Source organism: Python bivittatus, unplaced genomic scaffold (assembly GCF_059951505.1).
Source record: "Python bivittatus isolate LINGU-HERP-01145 unplaced genomic scaffold, Pbiv_v1 ctg000610_np1212, whole genome shotgun sequence".
Taxonomy (NCBI): domain Eukaryota; kingdom Metazoa; phylum Chordata; class Lepidosauria; order Squamata; family Pythonidae; genus Python; species Python bivittatus.
Window position 1 is genome coordinate 13,358,840 of NW_028277088.1, and position 16,117 is coordinate 13,374,956.

The following is a 16,117-nucleotide window of genomic DNA, read 5'->3' on the forward strand; positions in this document are numbered from 1 at the left end:
AGATATCCTCCCAGAGTCTTATGACTACAAATACCAGATTTCTCAGCAAGCATGATGCTAGAAGCTTGCATATAAATTTGCACTGAGGTGTTTGATCTGAAAAGTATAAAACCGTATGGTAGTAGAGGTGGTGGTTGGCTTTGCACAGAAAGCTGTGAACCTAAATCCATAACAAAAGTGCTACCAAATATATATACCGACAGACCCCTACTTGCAAACTTTCATGTTGCAAACTTTCACTGATACGAACAAGGAGGACCCAGAAGTTGGAACCGGAAGTCAGGAGAAGGTGGGAAAGAGTAACTTTTTCATGAGATGGGTGGTATCTAAATTATGAATGAATGAATGAATGAATGAATGAATGAATGAATGAATGAATGAATGGTTAGTTTGCAGAGAAGTTTGTTTTTCCCACATTCTGTTTGCATTGGAGGTTTGTGTTATAGTTGGAATTCCCAGAAGGGGTTAGTTTACATGGTGCACTCCGTTCCTGGGTGAGGCAGGAGAGGGGGTGGTGGCAGAGGAAAGGGGAAAGGGGACAGAGGTCTTCTACCTTGCCTGGCAACGGAGTGCACTGCAACCCACTGGCTTGTCCTTTGCCCAAGGAGCCACCGCCGCCTCTCCTGCCTCGCCTGGCAACGGAGCACGCCGTGCCCCACCAGCTCATCCTTTGCTCCCCTCTCCTGCACTACTACCCCCTCTCCTGCCTCACTTGGCGATGCATTGGCAGCAGAAGATAGGGCTCCTCTGCCAACACTGCTGCCCTGCCTCTTGCCTCCTCTTTTTAAACATTTTTACGTTTTACTTGGTTGGACTTATGAGCAACGCGGACTTACAAACAGCCTCTTGGAACATAACCTGTTTGTAAGTAGAGGACTGTCTGTAACAGTATTTTTGACCTTATGTCACCAACAAAAATGATGTAGAATTGTAGTTTAAATGATCTGTTTCCTTGAGGAAAAGCTTATTGGATAACTTTTTTGTAATGTTTTCTTGTCCTCAAGATAATTTCATTAGACCAGATTGGCTGATCATGGGATTCTATTTGTTTGTCTCTCTTCCCCACCCCCTTTCATTTTTTCCCCCATAATATTTTAGATAGTTAAAATCCTTAAGATCTCTCATTCACTAGGGATAATCATGGGTACCATCTTGGTTGCTTTTCCAAGCTACTGGTAGTTTGGGCTCTAGTTTCCCTAATCTATATTAATTTGAGGTGGAGAATGAAGTTGAATTTTAGGATTGGAGATGATGAGATTTGTCATCCAACACATAGAAAGCACATAGTTGGAGAAGCTACCTTAGTATCTCTTAAATTTCCTCTGTTCTTTCCACTCAACACATTAATAGTGCCAAGGGATGGTCAAATGTTGAATTGGCATGGAAGTGGTTCTGTGACATTTGACCTTTTTTCAAACATAATGCTAATCAGCACGTCCTGTCTCCTGGCATTTATATATTCATCACAAACGTCTGTAACAAGGATGGCTTTGTGCAGATGGCTGAAATATAAAAGTTCTCTTGGTTTGCAGAAATGTGTTTTGAATATTTGGACATTAGGTCACAGGGTATATCTGTGGCCATAATGTCAGATGCACAGCTTGCCAGCAAAGTCCCACCTATGATCAGTTAATGTAAGACCATGAGTAAAGGAGGATTAATATGTTGCTCAGTCACTATCTGTAATTCTATATGTAGTGTCTTATATTATTACAGCAGTCATAAGGAGTTAAACCCAATTCTAATAATTCATCACAGATTTTAGGAATTCTCAGCGATATAGCATTTGCAACATTTTCCTGTTTTATATTGTGTGATAGCAAGAACACATTTAAAGGGCTAACATCATGATACAATTAAGCTGCAGTTACAGGAATCTATCATCATTTGTTTGTTTATTTACTTACTTCTTTTTGCTTTGCTTTGCTCATATGCTACTTATTCCCAGAGCCTCTGGGTGGCTAACAGTGTCAATGTAGAATAAAATAACCCCCAATTAAGCTGTAGTTATAGGAATCTATGTTGTTACTGGTGCTGTTCCTTATGCTTTTTTGTATAAAGTCTGATCTCATACAAAGGCAAGAATATCTCTCTTGGGAATTGGTTAATGAGTTGATATTTTCAGGCTGTATTAAAATACTGTTATAGATATTTGATAGCACTTTTGTTGTGAATTAGGTTCACAGCTTTCTGTGCAAAGCCAACCACCACCTCTACTACCATCTGGTTTTACACTTTTCAGATGAAACACCTCAGTGCAAATTTATATGCAAGCTTCTAGCACCGTGCTTGCTGAGAAATCTGGTATTTGTAGTCCTAAGATTTGGGGAGGATATCTGTTTTGAGAAGGCTGAACTAGAATATGTAGAAATTCCCTATTCTCACATAGATCGGTTTCTCTGCCTGGAGTAGCTGTGAGACTGAGTTGTGACATAGACATATAGACACTTTGTGATTATAATCCTTGATACTGCAATCACTTCTGCTCTATGAGAAGCAATTGGAGAAGCATGTGCCAGCAGGGCTGCTTGTTATAATAAGCTAACATTCTCAGTCAGCTTGCTGTTTGGCACAAATGTAGCCAATGGCTCAGATTATGCTTTACTTGTGTTAGCATTTTCAAGATTGCAGTTACTAAATGAAGTGCATATAATTCAGGTTAATTTGGGATAAGGTACTTAAATATTTAGTGATTTATAGAGGTAGTCCTCTGTTGATGACGATAATTGGGACTGGAAACTCCTTTGCTAAGTGACGTGGTTGTAAAGCGTGACATCACATCACTGCACCAACTTACAACAGTAGTTCTGGCAGTTGCAGTTGTGGGCGTTAAGCGAATCCTGCACAGTCATTAAGTGCAATGTCATGTGATCGCCAGTTGCAGCCTCCTGCTGGCTTTCCCATTTATTTTGCTTGTTGGAAGCCAGCAGTGAAGGTCACAAATGGCAATCATGTGACCACAAGGTGTTGTGACTGTTGTAATTGCGAGCTGGTTGCCTGAATCGCAGTTGCATGACCATGGGGACACTGCAATGGCTGCAACTTCGAGGACTGATCATAAGTCTCCTTGTTCAGCGCCGTCTTAACTTCGAACGGTTACTGAATAAATGGTTGTTAACCAAGGACCACCTGTACGTACATTACATTACATGGTTTGTAAGCCATATCTCCTAACCTTCTAGAATCATAGGGTTGGAGGGGAAGTTGGAGGTCTTCTGGACCAACCCCCTGTTTAGGGCAGGAATCCTCATGCTATCACAGATAAATGGCTGTCCAAGATTTGCTTGAAAACCTCTAGTGATGGAACCCTCCCAATTTCAGGAGGCAGGTTGTTCCTGCTCTTGTGAGAAGGAAATTCCTCATCCTTTTGAGTTTGGATCTCCCTCTACAAAGCTTCTAGGAGTCTTACATCAAACTAAAGCTATTTGTTGTTGTTCAGTCATTAAGTGGTGTCCGACTCTTTGTGACCCCATGAACCATATCGCGCCAGGCCTTCCTGTCCTAACTAAAGCTATGTACAACAGTAAAACATTAAAACGTCACAATCTTGTGTACCTTTATTCAGAAGTCACCCTTTGATCACTTTTCAGCTCTCAGCTTGAACAAGTCCATTCCTGAAAACATTTATTATTTATTTATTCCTGTATGCATGTATGTACAATTACAGGAGATAGTTGCATTAACAGGAACTGATAATGAGCCCCTGGCCAATGTCAGGGGTGGAGGATGGGGAGAAGGGAAGGTAGAATTAATGAAGCTGTATATCTTTGGGTAGAGTGGCTGAAAATTCAAGGATTTTTTTTCCTGGAAATACTGAACCACAAAGACCTACCTTTGGTCATAGCAGGCAATGCAGATTTCTGTATGCCATTAAAGAATTGAGTATGTAAGTCAATATCCATGTTTATTGCTGAGGGAATACCTGCCTTCTCTAATACCTGCCTGGCCAATTTGATCCTGCAGGTTGTGCACTCTGGTTTCCTTTGATTAAGCACTGTTATCTCTCAGGAACCTCAAAGCATGCCTTCTCTGTAGCAGTGCCTGCCCTCTGGCATGAGGTTCTACCCAGATCCAGATGGCTCCCATTTTACTGTTGTTTAGAAGAATCGTGAAGACCTGGCTACCCAGGCCTTCAGTGAGGGAGAGTGAAACCCCTCACTTCATTGTGCTTGCCATCTTTTTTTCTTTATTTTTTATGTTTTATTGTAATTTCTTTGTTTGATTCTTGTGAGTTGTCCAGAGTCATTGAGGGTCAGGTGGCATACGAGTTTAAATAACAGCAACAACAACAACAGCTGAAGGAATCAAGATGCCCTATGGAAATAACACCAAGAGTCTGAGTGAAGAAGATCACTACAAATATCCGGGCGTCCTTCAAGCTGACAACATCAAACACACTGAAGTCAAGAAGGTTAGGAGTGAATACATAAGAAAAGTGGAGAAGATCTTAAAGTCCAAACTCAGTGATGGAAACACAATCAAGGCAATTAACACCTTGGCAATTCCAAGCATTAGATACACAGCTGGAATAGTGGACTGGACTCAAGCAGTACTAGCAGTCCTGGATAGGAAGACCAGAAAAATAATGACAATGAATCATGCCCTTCATCCACGCAGCAATGTTGACAGAATCTTCTTACCAAAGAGCATAGGTGGGTGTAGAATGTTGCAAGTACACCAGACAGTTGAAGAACAAAAAGGCATTGGAAGAATATCTGAAGGACAGTGAAGAAGATGCAATGCAGGTAGTACACCATGAAGGCTTACTGAATACCAAAGAGACCAAACTGGCCTATAAGAAAGACCAAATGAAGAATAGAAAAGAGACATGGCAAGGCAAAGGATTACATGGCCAGTACACAAAAATACTAGCAGGCAAAGCAGATAGCACAAGACCTGGCAATGGCTAAGAACAGGAAAGTTGAAGAAAGAGACAGAGGGGCTAATTTTGGCTGCACAAGACCAAGCCTTAACAACAAATGCATACAAAGCCAGAATTGAGAAGACAGCAACAGACAGAAAATGCTGCCTCTGCAAAGAAGCTGAAGAAACAATGGACCACCTAGTCAGCTGCTGCAGGAAGATCGCACAGACTGACTACAAACAACGTCATGACAAAGTAGCAACAATGGTGCATTGGAATATCTGCAAGAAATACCATTTCCTGCAAGCAAAAACTTGTGGGACCACAAAACAGACCAAGTAATAGTAAATGAAGAAGCTAAAGTGCTCTGGAAGTTTAGAATTCAAACAGACAAGCACCTGCCACACAATACCCCAGACTTAACAACTGTTGATAAGAAAGACAAAAAAGTTTGGACAGTGGACATTGCAATACTTGGAGACAGCAGAACAGAAGAGAAAGAACTGGAGAAAATCACAAAATGCAAAGGCCTGCAAATAGAAATAGAACAACTATGGCAAAAGGAAGCAAAGATAGTACCAATAATAATAGGTGCCTTGGGTGCAATCCCAAAACATCTGGAGCACCACTTGAACACCATCAGCACTGACGAATTGCAAAAAGCAGCTTTACTTGGAACAGCTTACATCCTGTGATGATACCTTTAATATTGTTAAGCAATAACATCTGCCTATCTCAAGCCCTTGGGAAGGACTCGATAGGTGAACAAAAATGCCAAATCCAGTCTAAACCTCTAGCTGATTGTGCAACCAACCATAGTAACAATGTGGTGCTAATTTTTAAGTGCTATTCTCTGCTGAAATAGAAGAATTATTTCCATTTCTACATGGTAATGTTAAGATATGGCTATTTCTTACCTCACCCCCCCTTTTTTTTTTTTTTAGTTTTCCTAAAGATTCAGGAGTAATTTGGAATTATATCCAGCGTCCTAGTGCATCTACTGAAATACTTTCTCTCCTCTGAAGTATAGGGAGCTTAGTTACCAGTCATGGTTTCTAATCCCAGATAATGGACATTTCTTTGCATTTGCACTTTCTTTTCCTCTCCCTTCTCACATATTGAAATATTGAAAAATATTTCAAATTTTCAAAAGAATCCATATGTACATTGGTACCTCAAAGTTTTGCTGTTTCATATTTATTAACGACTATATTTGTAATCATTGTAATTAATAATTGAGTATAAATAGGGCATTTATACTTCTACATTCCATTATTACACTGCTTAATTTGATTACATATGCTGAATTTATGCATAACACATTTCGTGTTTAAAAATTAGCATAGTTACGCTTCAGTTCCATATACATTTTCCTGCAAATTAGTCCCAGTGATTTCAGTGGGATTTATTATTAAATAGGGAAATGTAGAATCGCACCGCAGGTTTTCCATCTAGTACTAAATTGTATTTCTTGTATTTCAACTTTGTCAAAGTGATTTCTCCTCTTCAGAAAATGAGGGTGACAGAAACTGTTTTTAAAAGTGTCTATAACATTTCCATCTTTTCTTATATGCTTAGCTATTTCAGCTATCATATATATCATCTGGCAGTGGTAAGAATGTGACCAAATATTTGACTTGAAAAGACCTCCTGTTTCAAATCTGGCAAGACATTTTAAACTCTTTGTGTCTATTTTGTAGTTGAATAATTTTATTTTCTCACCTACGGAGCAGCAATATAATACATTCAATAACATACATAATATTTGTAAAAATAGTAGAATAATCTAAATATCAGCATTCCTTATTTAGTTAATGATGGGTCTTATTTAAAAAATAGAAACTGGGTTTTATTTTTCAATTTTTAATATGTGCCATATATTAGTTGGGATGTGTGGGGGGAGGGATCTGTGCTCAGGGTTGTCCTATGAACTTCAGATTATTCAATTTACACAGTCATCCAGAATTTTAATGTAGAAGAAACTTGACTCAATATGAGCGTTCCAGCATGATTCTGTAGTGCATATTCTTATGCTGTTTATCAGTCCTGTTAATAAAATATCCTTCATTGTTTGATGGAGCTGATAATGATGATGGAGTTGTAGTATCACTCCCCTTCTAATTATAAATCAATTTATTGTTTGCAGCTTGTGGCTGTATTTGACGAGCAAGACCCACACCATGGAGGAGATGGCACCAGTGCCAGCTCTACAGGCACTCAGAGTCCTGAGATCTTTGGTAGTGAACTGGGCACAAATGCTGGATCCGCATTCCAGCCGTACCAAGCAACAAGTGAAATTGAAGTTACACCTTCAGTCCTTCGCACAAGTGAGTAAAATGTCTTCACGTCTTTGCACATTTTAACTTTATTTACTCGGATGCTAACTTCTGTTACTTTCCTGTGCTTCTGGGGATACGATTCATTATGTGTCTTTATCAAAAGTTAATTAAAATGCTGAAATAGAGTAAATGTTGGAAGTAGCTTGATCCATTTTTTTTCTTTTCACAGTGCGGCTGTATTCTCCTTTAACAAAAATAAACTTGGTTGGACGGGTGAAAGAGAATGAAAATCCAGTTCTCAATTCCTTTAAAGGAGTACATTGAGAACAGTTCCTCTGGTTTTGAACTTCAAAGAATTTTATAGGGCTGTCTCCAGAATTGCAAACAAAAATGTGTGTATTTGAGAAAAGGACATGGATGGATGGTTACATATTCAGGAAAAATATCCTGGATTGCATATTAAGGAAAACAGTTTACAAACATGCTTATACAGCTGGTGCTCGCTTAGCAACCACTTGTTCAATGACCATTCAAACTTACGATGATGCTAAACAAGTGGTACTTACAATTGGTCCTCAAAGTTATGGCCATCGCAGCATCCTTTGGTCATGTGATCACCACTTGAGACATCCTTTGCTGTTTCTTACAACAAAGTCAATGGGGAAGCCGGCAGGAGGTCACAAATGGTGACCATGTGATGTCCTCGCTTAATGACCTACAGTGATTCACTTAACAACAGCCACTGGATTTTCCATCATTAAGTGGTGCAGTCACATGATGTCATGCTTTATCACTGGGTTGCTTAGCGATAGAAATTCTGATCCCAATTGCCGTTGTTAATTGAAGACTACCTGTAATTAGCCACTTGTATATAAAAATGAATATATTACTAAAATGCAGGAAAAAATACAGGTTTTCTAGTATACTTCTTTTTTGGACAAATTGATATGGAAGGGACTTAAGATAGGAAGAGTGAGAAATTGGGCAAAAACAGTACTGACAAATTCATCCATCGTTATTTTGTCCTTTGTATCTCCAGTTCCGAAATAACAAAGCAAGAAACATTTGCAACGTAATTTTCCTTGTTTGTAATTCTGGAATTGCACTTTTGGCCTGAAAAATAAAAATAAAAAAGATGAAAATACTGGCTTTAGAATAATAAGTGCGTTGTGCTGCATCATCGGTGTGAATGCCACAGTGTCTTTTCTCTTCCTCCTTCCCTTTCTTTTTCTCCATCTCTTCTTTATTATCTTCTAGTTGCACATCACCTGCTGATGTACAGAGTTCATATAACTTTCCCAGTCAGCTGCTTTTTCAGAAGAGCAGGACCTCTCTACTTCCCCAGCTGTACTCTTCATATCTGAACATGCCATAGCCAGGGGGGATGCAAGAGCACATTACTGTAAGCATTATTATAACCAGAGTTGTCACTGAAAATGGCAGGCCTGCCCTATTAGTCCATTCATATTCCTCTTGCTACATTCCATGTGCAGGGTATTTCCTTGTTCTGACGTCATATTAGGAGTTGGCAAAAGGCAAAACAAACAATGACCTGAAGTGCCATTGTGGATGTCATCCAATATTTCTGGATCTCTGTTACCCTTTCCTGCCTAACTTTTCCCTCATTTCCTCTGCACTGTTTATGAAGTAGAGTAATACAGCCTTGGGTTATGGGGTTTCACTCTTGAACGCTCATTTTTCTTGTGGGTTTCTGAAACCTAGCGGGTAACATTCTGTTACTGAGTAACTTTGTCAGTTCAGAAGTCTTCACAGCTTATCATGTGGGAGCAAGTTGAGTTGATAATTCCCCATGAGCCAGTGAGGTGAGAAATGAAATTGATCCCCATTACCCTTCAGAAATCCCACAGGATGAGTGACTGAGAAAGGAGGGAGCGAATCTGTGTCCTGCTTTCAATGTTGCAAAGGATTTCAAAAAATGTAACTTCCTTTTCTACTACTAAGCACGGACACATACACACATGTACCTTCCATTAGCTTCTCCAAGTGTTCTTGGAGGAGGGTTAAGTTAAATATAAGAAGGATCTTGTGTGCCTTTTAAGGCCTGCATGTTGTCTCCAAGGACAGATAGGCGGAGCTAAGACAAAAATCAAATTTGCTTTAGTATGATTGGCACTTCAGTTTAACAAAAGTTTAATATGATTGCTCTTCTTCTGCCATAGTAAATATGTACTGTTTGAAGGCAACTTTTGAATGGACTTTGGGAGCTCTACAGTGCCCTGAGGTTTTGCATCTCTGACATGAACTGAGAAAAAGCCACCCATTACTCTGTGTACAGCACTGAATGAATTGATGCATTTGTTTTTCAAGAATTGGAATGTGTTTGATTCTGATTGTAGCAGAGACTTGAACATTTGTTGTGGTACCACTAACCTTCCTTAGCCTGGATACTCTCCCGAGTTTGGACTTCAACTCCCAGAATTCCCCAACCAGTGTGGCCATTGCTAAGAATTATTTATTCATTCATTTATTCAGTCAGTTTATATAGCCGGCCATCTCAGACCAGCGACTCTGAGCAGCTAACACAATAAAACAATCAACATTAAAAACAGTACAAAAATTTAATATAAATGCAGCCAAGAGATCTTAAAAAAACGTCAGTATCAACACAACCATGAAATGGGGCCCTTCACACACTTGGGGCCCCAGGCCCAGGCATAAAGCCAAGTCTTCAAGGCCTTCCAAAAAGCCAAAAGGGTCTGGGCCATCCTAATCTCAGGAGGGAGGATGTTCCAGAGGGCAGGCGCCACAGCAGAAAAGGTGCATCTCCTGGTCCCCACCAGGCAACATTCCTTGGCTGACAGGACCTGGAGCATGTTCACCCTGCTGGACCAGATTGGATGGGTAGAAACAACTGGGAAAAGACAGTCCCTAAGGTAACCCGCTCCCAAGCCATGAAGGGCTTTGTAGGTGACAACAGCACCTTGAATTGCACCCGGAAACACACCGGCAACCAGTGCAGCTCCCAAAGCAGTGGTGTAACATGTGCCGAGTAGCCGACACTATTTACAACCTGGGCAGTTGCATTCTGTATCAGCTGAAGCTTCTGAATGCTCTTCAAGGGCAGCCCCATGTGGAGCGCATTGCAATAGTCCAAACAGGAGGTCACAAGGGCATGAGTGACAGTGAGTAGAGCCTCCCAGTCCAGGAATGGGCACAACTGATGCACAGCTCGAAGGTGTGCAAAGGCCCTCTTAGCCACAGCTGCTACCTGCTCTTCCAGTAGGAGCCCCAGATTGCGCACTGGGTCTGTCTGGGGCAGAACCACCCCATCCAGAACCAAAGATAGAAGAACCTTGGTACTGGGAGGCCCAAACACCCAAAGCCACTTAGTCTTGCTTGGGTTGAGCCGAAGCCCATTGCGCCCCATCCAGGCCCCTACAGCCTTCAGGCACTGAGATAGGACACCCACGGCATCACTCAGACAGCCTGGGGAGGAGATATAAAGCTGGGCATCATCAGCATACTGATGATACCTCACCCCGAACTGTCGGATCACCTCACCCAGCGGCCTCATGTAGATGTTAAATAAGAGGGGTTAACTAAGATTAACACTAAGGAGGTTAGCGGATAGAGAAGGTTTTTCTAAATTATTACCTTAAAATCTCACTGGCTTACGTCTTCACCTTCTTCAGCTATTTTCCAAATTGGCCTGCCTGCCTAAAATCCTATGTTGGAAAAATGCAACATATGCATCTTATATTTTTAGGTGGTGCATTTGCATGACATCAATGCCTAGAGGAAAAGTGTGTGAAATATTTTGGCAGAGATACCCTAGAAATTCAAAGGCAATGTTTTATGTACCACTTAAAAGAATTCCTTTCTTTGTGGACAAGCTTTTGTTCTTCAGGATGCTCTACCATATGGATAATTGAAACCATACTAGCAGTGTTGCAGCCAACTGATTTGAAATACCTGATTTAAATCTACTTTTAAAATGGAAATAATATCCCTACTGAGCTTCCTTTTTAACTTAGGAAGCATGGCATACAAGTGGTATTCTCAGTATTTCAAATAATCACCTTCTTACTGTCCCATATCTATTCAGCTCATAAAACGCATCTAGTATCATGATAGTTTCAGATTCTGATTATTACATGTTGACAGGATCATATATCTATTAATTAGATTGGAGATGGGATGCAAAATTGCTGTAATTATTGTAATTTTCCAGCTAATTGTAGGGTTGGTGGTGAATATTTTCCTTCCACAAAGTGAAAAACAGTATTCCATTTGAAATTGTTTGGTTGTTGTAGTAGATATTTCTCTTTTTCCTTTGGTGCTTTGTAATTTTATTTTATTTTTTTCCTTGAACGTGCCTTTCCCAAATATCAAATGGGTTACATTATTGGCCAAAGGAGCTCAGGTGGTAAAACCTACATTTTATCCTGCTGTTCTCACACATTGGAAAGGTAACAGCGTAAGCTCTGTTCTGCTGCACTGTCTAAGCATATTAGGCTAAGGTTGAATGATTCGCTGAGATTTTCATCTTCTTTTGTTCAGGTTGCCATGTTCCTTTCCTTTCCTTTCCTTTCCTTTCCTTTCCTTTCCTTTCCTTTCCTTTCCTTTCCTTTCCTTTCCTTTCCTTTCCTTTCCTTTCCTTTCCTTTCCTTTCCTTTCCTTTCCTTTCCTTTCCTTTCCTTCCCTTCCCTTCCCTTCCCTTCCCTTCCCTTCCCTTCCCTTCCCTTCCCTTCCCTTCCCTCCCCTTCCCTCCCCTCCCCTCCCCTCCCCTCCCCTCCCCTCCCCCTCCCCTTCCCCTCCCCTTCCCCTTCCCCTTCCCCTTCCCCTTCCCCTTTTATTTGTGTATAAATTAAACCACCTTCCCTAGAAAGAGAAGGTTAGCTAGATTAGCCCCAGCCAAGAAAGGAACATTTATCTGGAGCCCTGTTCCCCCCTTGCGCAAAACATACACATTCTCTGCCGTGTTCATAGATTAGATCTTTGCAATGAAACAAGATTAATACTGGGCAGTCAGATCTTCGTGATCTTCTGTATTGAGACCACACAAACCATGTTGTATGTTGTTTATTGTATGTCTGTGTACAGAACATAGCCATCTTCCTTCCTACCTGTTTCTGCTGAAGCCTCTATTTGGTGGTGGTGATTTTTATCATTTCCTCTGCTGAACTTCTTGCTGCAGCATTTTGTTTTGGAAGAACTAGAGTCCCCGCCCCATGCACACAAACGGTGTGCTACATCTGCTTTTTTGGAATAAATGGATTTCTGTATGCTTTGGAGAAGAACTGGGCAGCATGCTGCAGAAGATGGGCTGAGGAAACTGAGGTTTATTCCCTGCTGAAATAGATCATCTGGAGGCGCAGGTGAAAATTGCCAAAACTAATGAGCAATTTGGCAGACAAGATGGCTTGTCGCTCTGTGACAGTGGGGCCACAGTTGCGCCGTCTGTGAACCAATTTGTTTGTTGCTGAGGATGGCTGTTAAATACAGTGAATATGATTCTGGTTCCCTTGCCATCACAAAGCCACTGGCTATTATATAATTATGTAGGCTAACTTTTAAAATGTATAGAATAGTTAAAGAATATACACTCTGCCTTATCTATTAATTATGGGCGGGAGACGACAATTCTGAAAAAGGTTTCCTACTTAGAGTTGAATTCATTGGGGATTAACTAGGATGAATACAAATCCAGACCCATATTTATAGCAAACTTAGATGTTGCCTATCTCAAAGCCAGCAAATGGATGAAATGATGAATGGATTTTCTTAAATAATAAATAATCCAGTCAACCTCATGTAATTTGAGAATGAAAGCATTAGGGCAATGTTCTTTCTCTTCTTCAAGGAAATCTTAAATTATTACAGGAGAATGTTCATCATTTGATTTTTAAAGGTCCAGAGCAATAGCATTTCATTAAAATGCCACCTTTTTCCCAAGAACAGAAGACTGCCTTCACAATACTCCCACTCATTATGTCCGCAGAACCATGAATGAAACAGGTTAAGTTGAAACGTTGCAAACTGCTGAGTGGGGAGTTGAACCTGGTTCTCCAAAGGATAGTTGGACTCTAACCACTACTTCATCCTGTCTCTCTTTTAATGGTCAGTCATTCTATGAACCTGCCTTGACTGACTTCCTAACTTACCCTGGTCCAATTCTAATAATATGAAGTTATTTTTATTTTTTTTAAGAAAACAACAATTTGGGACTAAAATGATGATGATGATAAGAAATGTATTGCATGTATATCTCCCTTCAGATGACAGACAAGCAAAACTCAGAGATGGGGAGTGGCCTGAATCAATCCAGTGAACTTGATGGCTAGATGGACATTTGATCTCATGTGGCTCACTAAATTAGTCTTGTTTAAAACTACTAGATCTGGGTTGCAATAATCCAGATTACCACTACATAGCAGCAAATGGATACAGAAAACTGTAAGCCTTTGCTGACCTCTAATGGTCATCTGGAGGTTTGCAGCTCAGACCTGGAAGCTTTAGTCATGTTATTGCAGCCATTATATCAGGGATGAGTAACATGCATCACCAGATCTGCCTTTTGAGGTCTGGGGTGCTTCCTCCAACCTCAACTAGCAATATAGGTTCTCAGCATTTTATAATGGGAAACTCTCAAAAACTGAATACAGATAAGGTTGAAAAACAAAGAGAAATCCAAAGCCCCTTGCCAAACCCAGGGTTAAAACAAAAACAAAATATTGGCTTGTTTATCTGTGTGACAGGACCCAGCCCAATTTGCATCACTGCGGCTGGGCCTACTGCCAATATTAAGCAGCCCCAGCCATTCACATTGAGTCCACCTCAGAAAGTTTGATCTCCTGCAGCCTACTTTTTAGAATTTCGGGGTTGTAGAAAGTCTGATCTTGCAAGGCTTGTGGCTAGTTGCAAAAGCCTGCTGCAAATCAAATCAAATCAAATCAAATCAAATCAAATCAAATCAAATCTTTATTATGGTCATAGACCAGCATAAGGAAAGTGCGGTATAGTCATTAAAACAGCATAAAGGATACATCAGGAGTAAAAATAATTTTAAAAAACTAAAAAAACATGAAAAAGATATATGATTTAAAAACTAAAAGTACATATAAAAAGTGAGAATCTAAAAGAAGGGGTAGGGGCATTAGATGGGTGTAGGAGAGACCTGCTGCAAAGAGTGATCTGGGTAGAGAAGAAAAAGGGGAAGGAGGTCATCTTCACTGACTTTCAGCTCCTCTCACCATCTGTAATAGCATGTGGGAATGACCTTGGGAGATGGGGGAGGGGAGAAGAGATGCTGCCTAGGGAATGATCAGATAAGAGGGGGCATAGCCTGCGGCTGCATAAAGGACAGAAAGAAACTCAGAAAGGAGCCTCCCTAACTATCAGGCTATAAAAAGAGGCAGCAGGAGATTCGTACTTTCTGACTTGCAGGATTCTGTTCATGCAGCCTTACAATAAAGTAGATTTAGCTCATCTGGTCATGGTTCCTCTCTGGTCTATCTGGGAAGGCTGACACCATCTGACAGATTGCTGTATGGAAACTCTACCTTGACAGAAAAGGATAAGGAAGCTCAGATTACACAAGGTACGTGCCCCATAGAGCTGGTGGGGGCCATCAAGTCCAATAAAGGCATCCAAATTAAAGCATCCCTGACAAAAGTCTACCTGCTTGAATAAATGCCGGGAAGGGGACCTTTGACCCTTCTCTAGCTAATTGTTTGCACTGTTTAACTGATCTTACTCTCACGAAGTTTCTCCTGATCTTCAACTTGATCCTTCCTTCCTGTAACTTAAACTCATTATTGTATGGCCTGGACTCAGTAGAGAACAGATTGTGGCCTTCCTCTGGGTAAGAAGACCCTTCCCCTTGGTTGTCTGTTCTTCAAAGCTAAACAGATTCAGATCCCTCAGACTCTGTAAGCCACTTTCTGGGTTTGCAGATGAATGACCTCTTTAAAGTTCCATTGGACTTCTGTTAGCCTTGAGATATCGTGACCAGTCGCTAGCAGGATGGGATTACTGCAAACCGTTCTCTATTTTGCCATTAGCAATTGCATGCAGACACATAATTCCAGTTTCTGTGACTTGGATGGTCATATGAATCTGCAGTGAGACATTTGCCTGAGGTGTTGATCAAGCCAGTTGAGGGAGGGGGGAGTGAGGGGAGGAGATAGACCACCCACAACAAGCTGCTCTTGTTGTTTTCCTCCAATGCGCAGATGTCACTCCCTTGAGACTAGGAGCATGGAGTAGGTGGGGCAGGGAAAGATCTCATCTGTGGTTCCACCCTGTGGTGCTGTCTAATCAAGGGAGAGTTGAAGCAGATAACAAACCAAGACTGGAGCACAGCTGTTTCTTTTCCCTGAGCTATCTGGGGAGCCTTCAGTGCAAACCTTCCATTCAAAATGACATCTACCTTCCCAAAAGTAAGAGGGGAGGGGGAAAAAGTTGCATTCACATATACAAATAATTTGTTGTGAAAGGTTCCCGGAAATTCAGCCTCCTCCTCCTTGCCCCCATAAATCCAATTTTTTTTATAAAATGCAATCAGGCTTTTTTTTTTTTGGTTCCTCTGTTGTGTTAGCCAGCAGTGTGGATTTCTACTTGGCTGTATTGTGAATGATTTTGTCAGCACCAAAGCGTGGCAGATAAAACTTCTTCCTTCCCTTGCAGCTCTCGATAAGGATCTCTTTGTTTATCTGTCCAGACTGTATTTACTTTTCATTTCCCTTTAATGTGAGAAATTGCTTTGCAGTCTCAGTTTGAATTTTCTTTCTCGCAGCTGGAGAAATGCTTTGTAAATTCAGAGTTCCCAGCCTTCCCCTACTGTTGGAGTACAAAACCCAGTATCCACAGTTGATGGGAATGCTGGAAGCAGAAGTTCTGTACTTCTGGATTGGAGAAGGCTGCTCCTGATGATAATATATTATTCATTTTGTAAGAGGAAATAGAAGCACAAATATATATACCAACCCATTTAGAGTAAATATAACGGCTA

The 16,117-nt window shown here is 40.8% G+C and overlaps 1 protein-coding gene across 4 annotated transcripts in view; it reads left to right on the plus strand.

Moving 5' to 3' along the window:
* PARD3 (par-3 family cell polarity regulator) overlaps positions 1 to 16,117 on the plus strand; it is a 574,792-nt gene that overhangs the window by 187,332 nt on the left and 371,343 nt on the right. For 3 of the 4 annotated variants that reach the window (XM_088149996.1, XM_088149995.1, XM_088149997.1), the window contains exon 3: positions 7,011 to 7,191. In XM_088149996.1, coding sequence (XP_088006122.1) covers positions 7,011 to 7,191 — 181 coding nt within the window. Of the gene's footprint in view, positions 1 to 7,010; positions 7,192 to 8,415; positions 8,546 to 16,117 lie in introns of those variants that run through there. The other variant, XM_088149998.1, reaches the window with a different exon arrangement.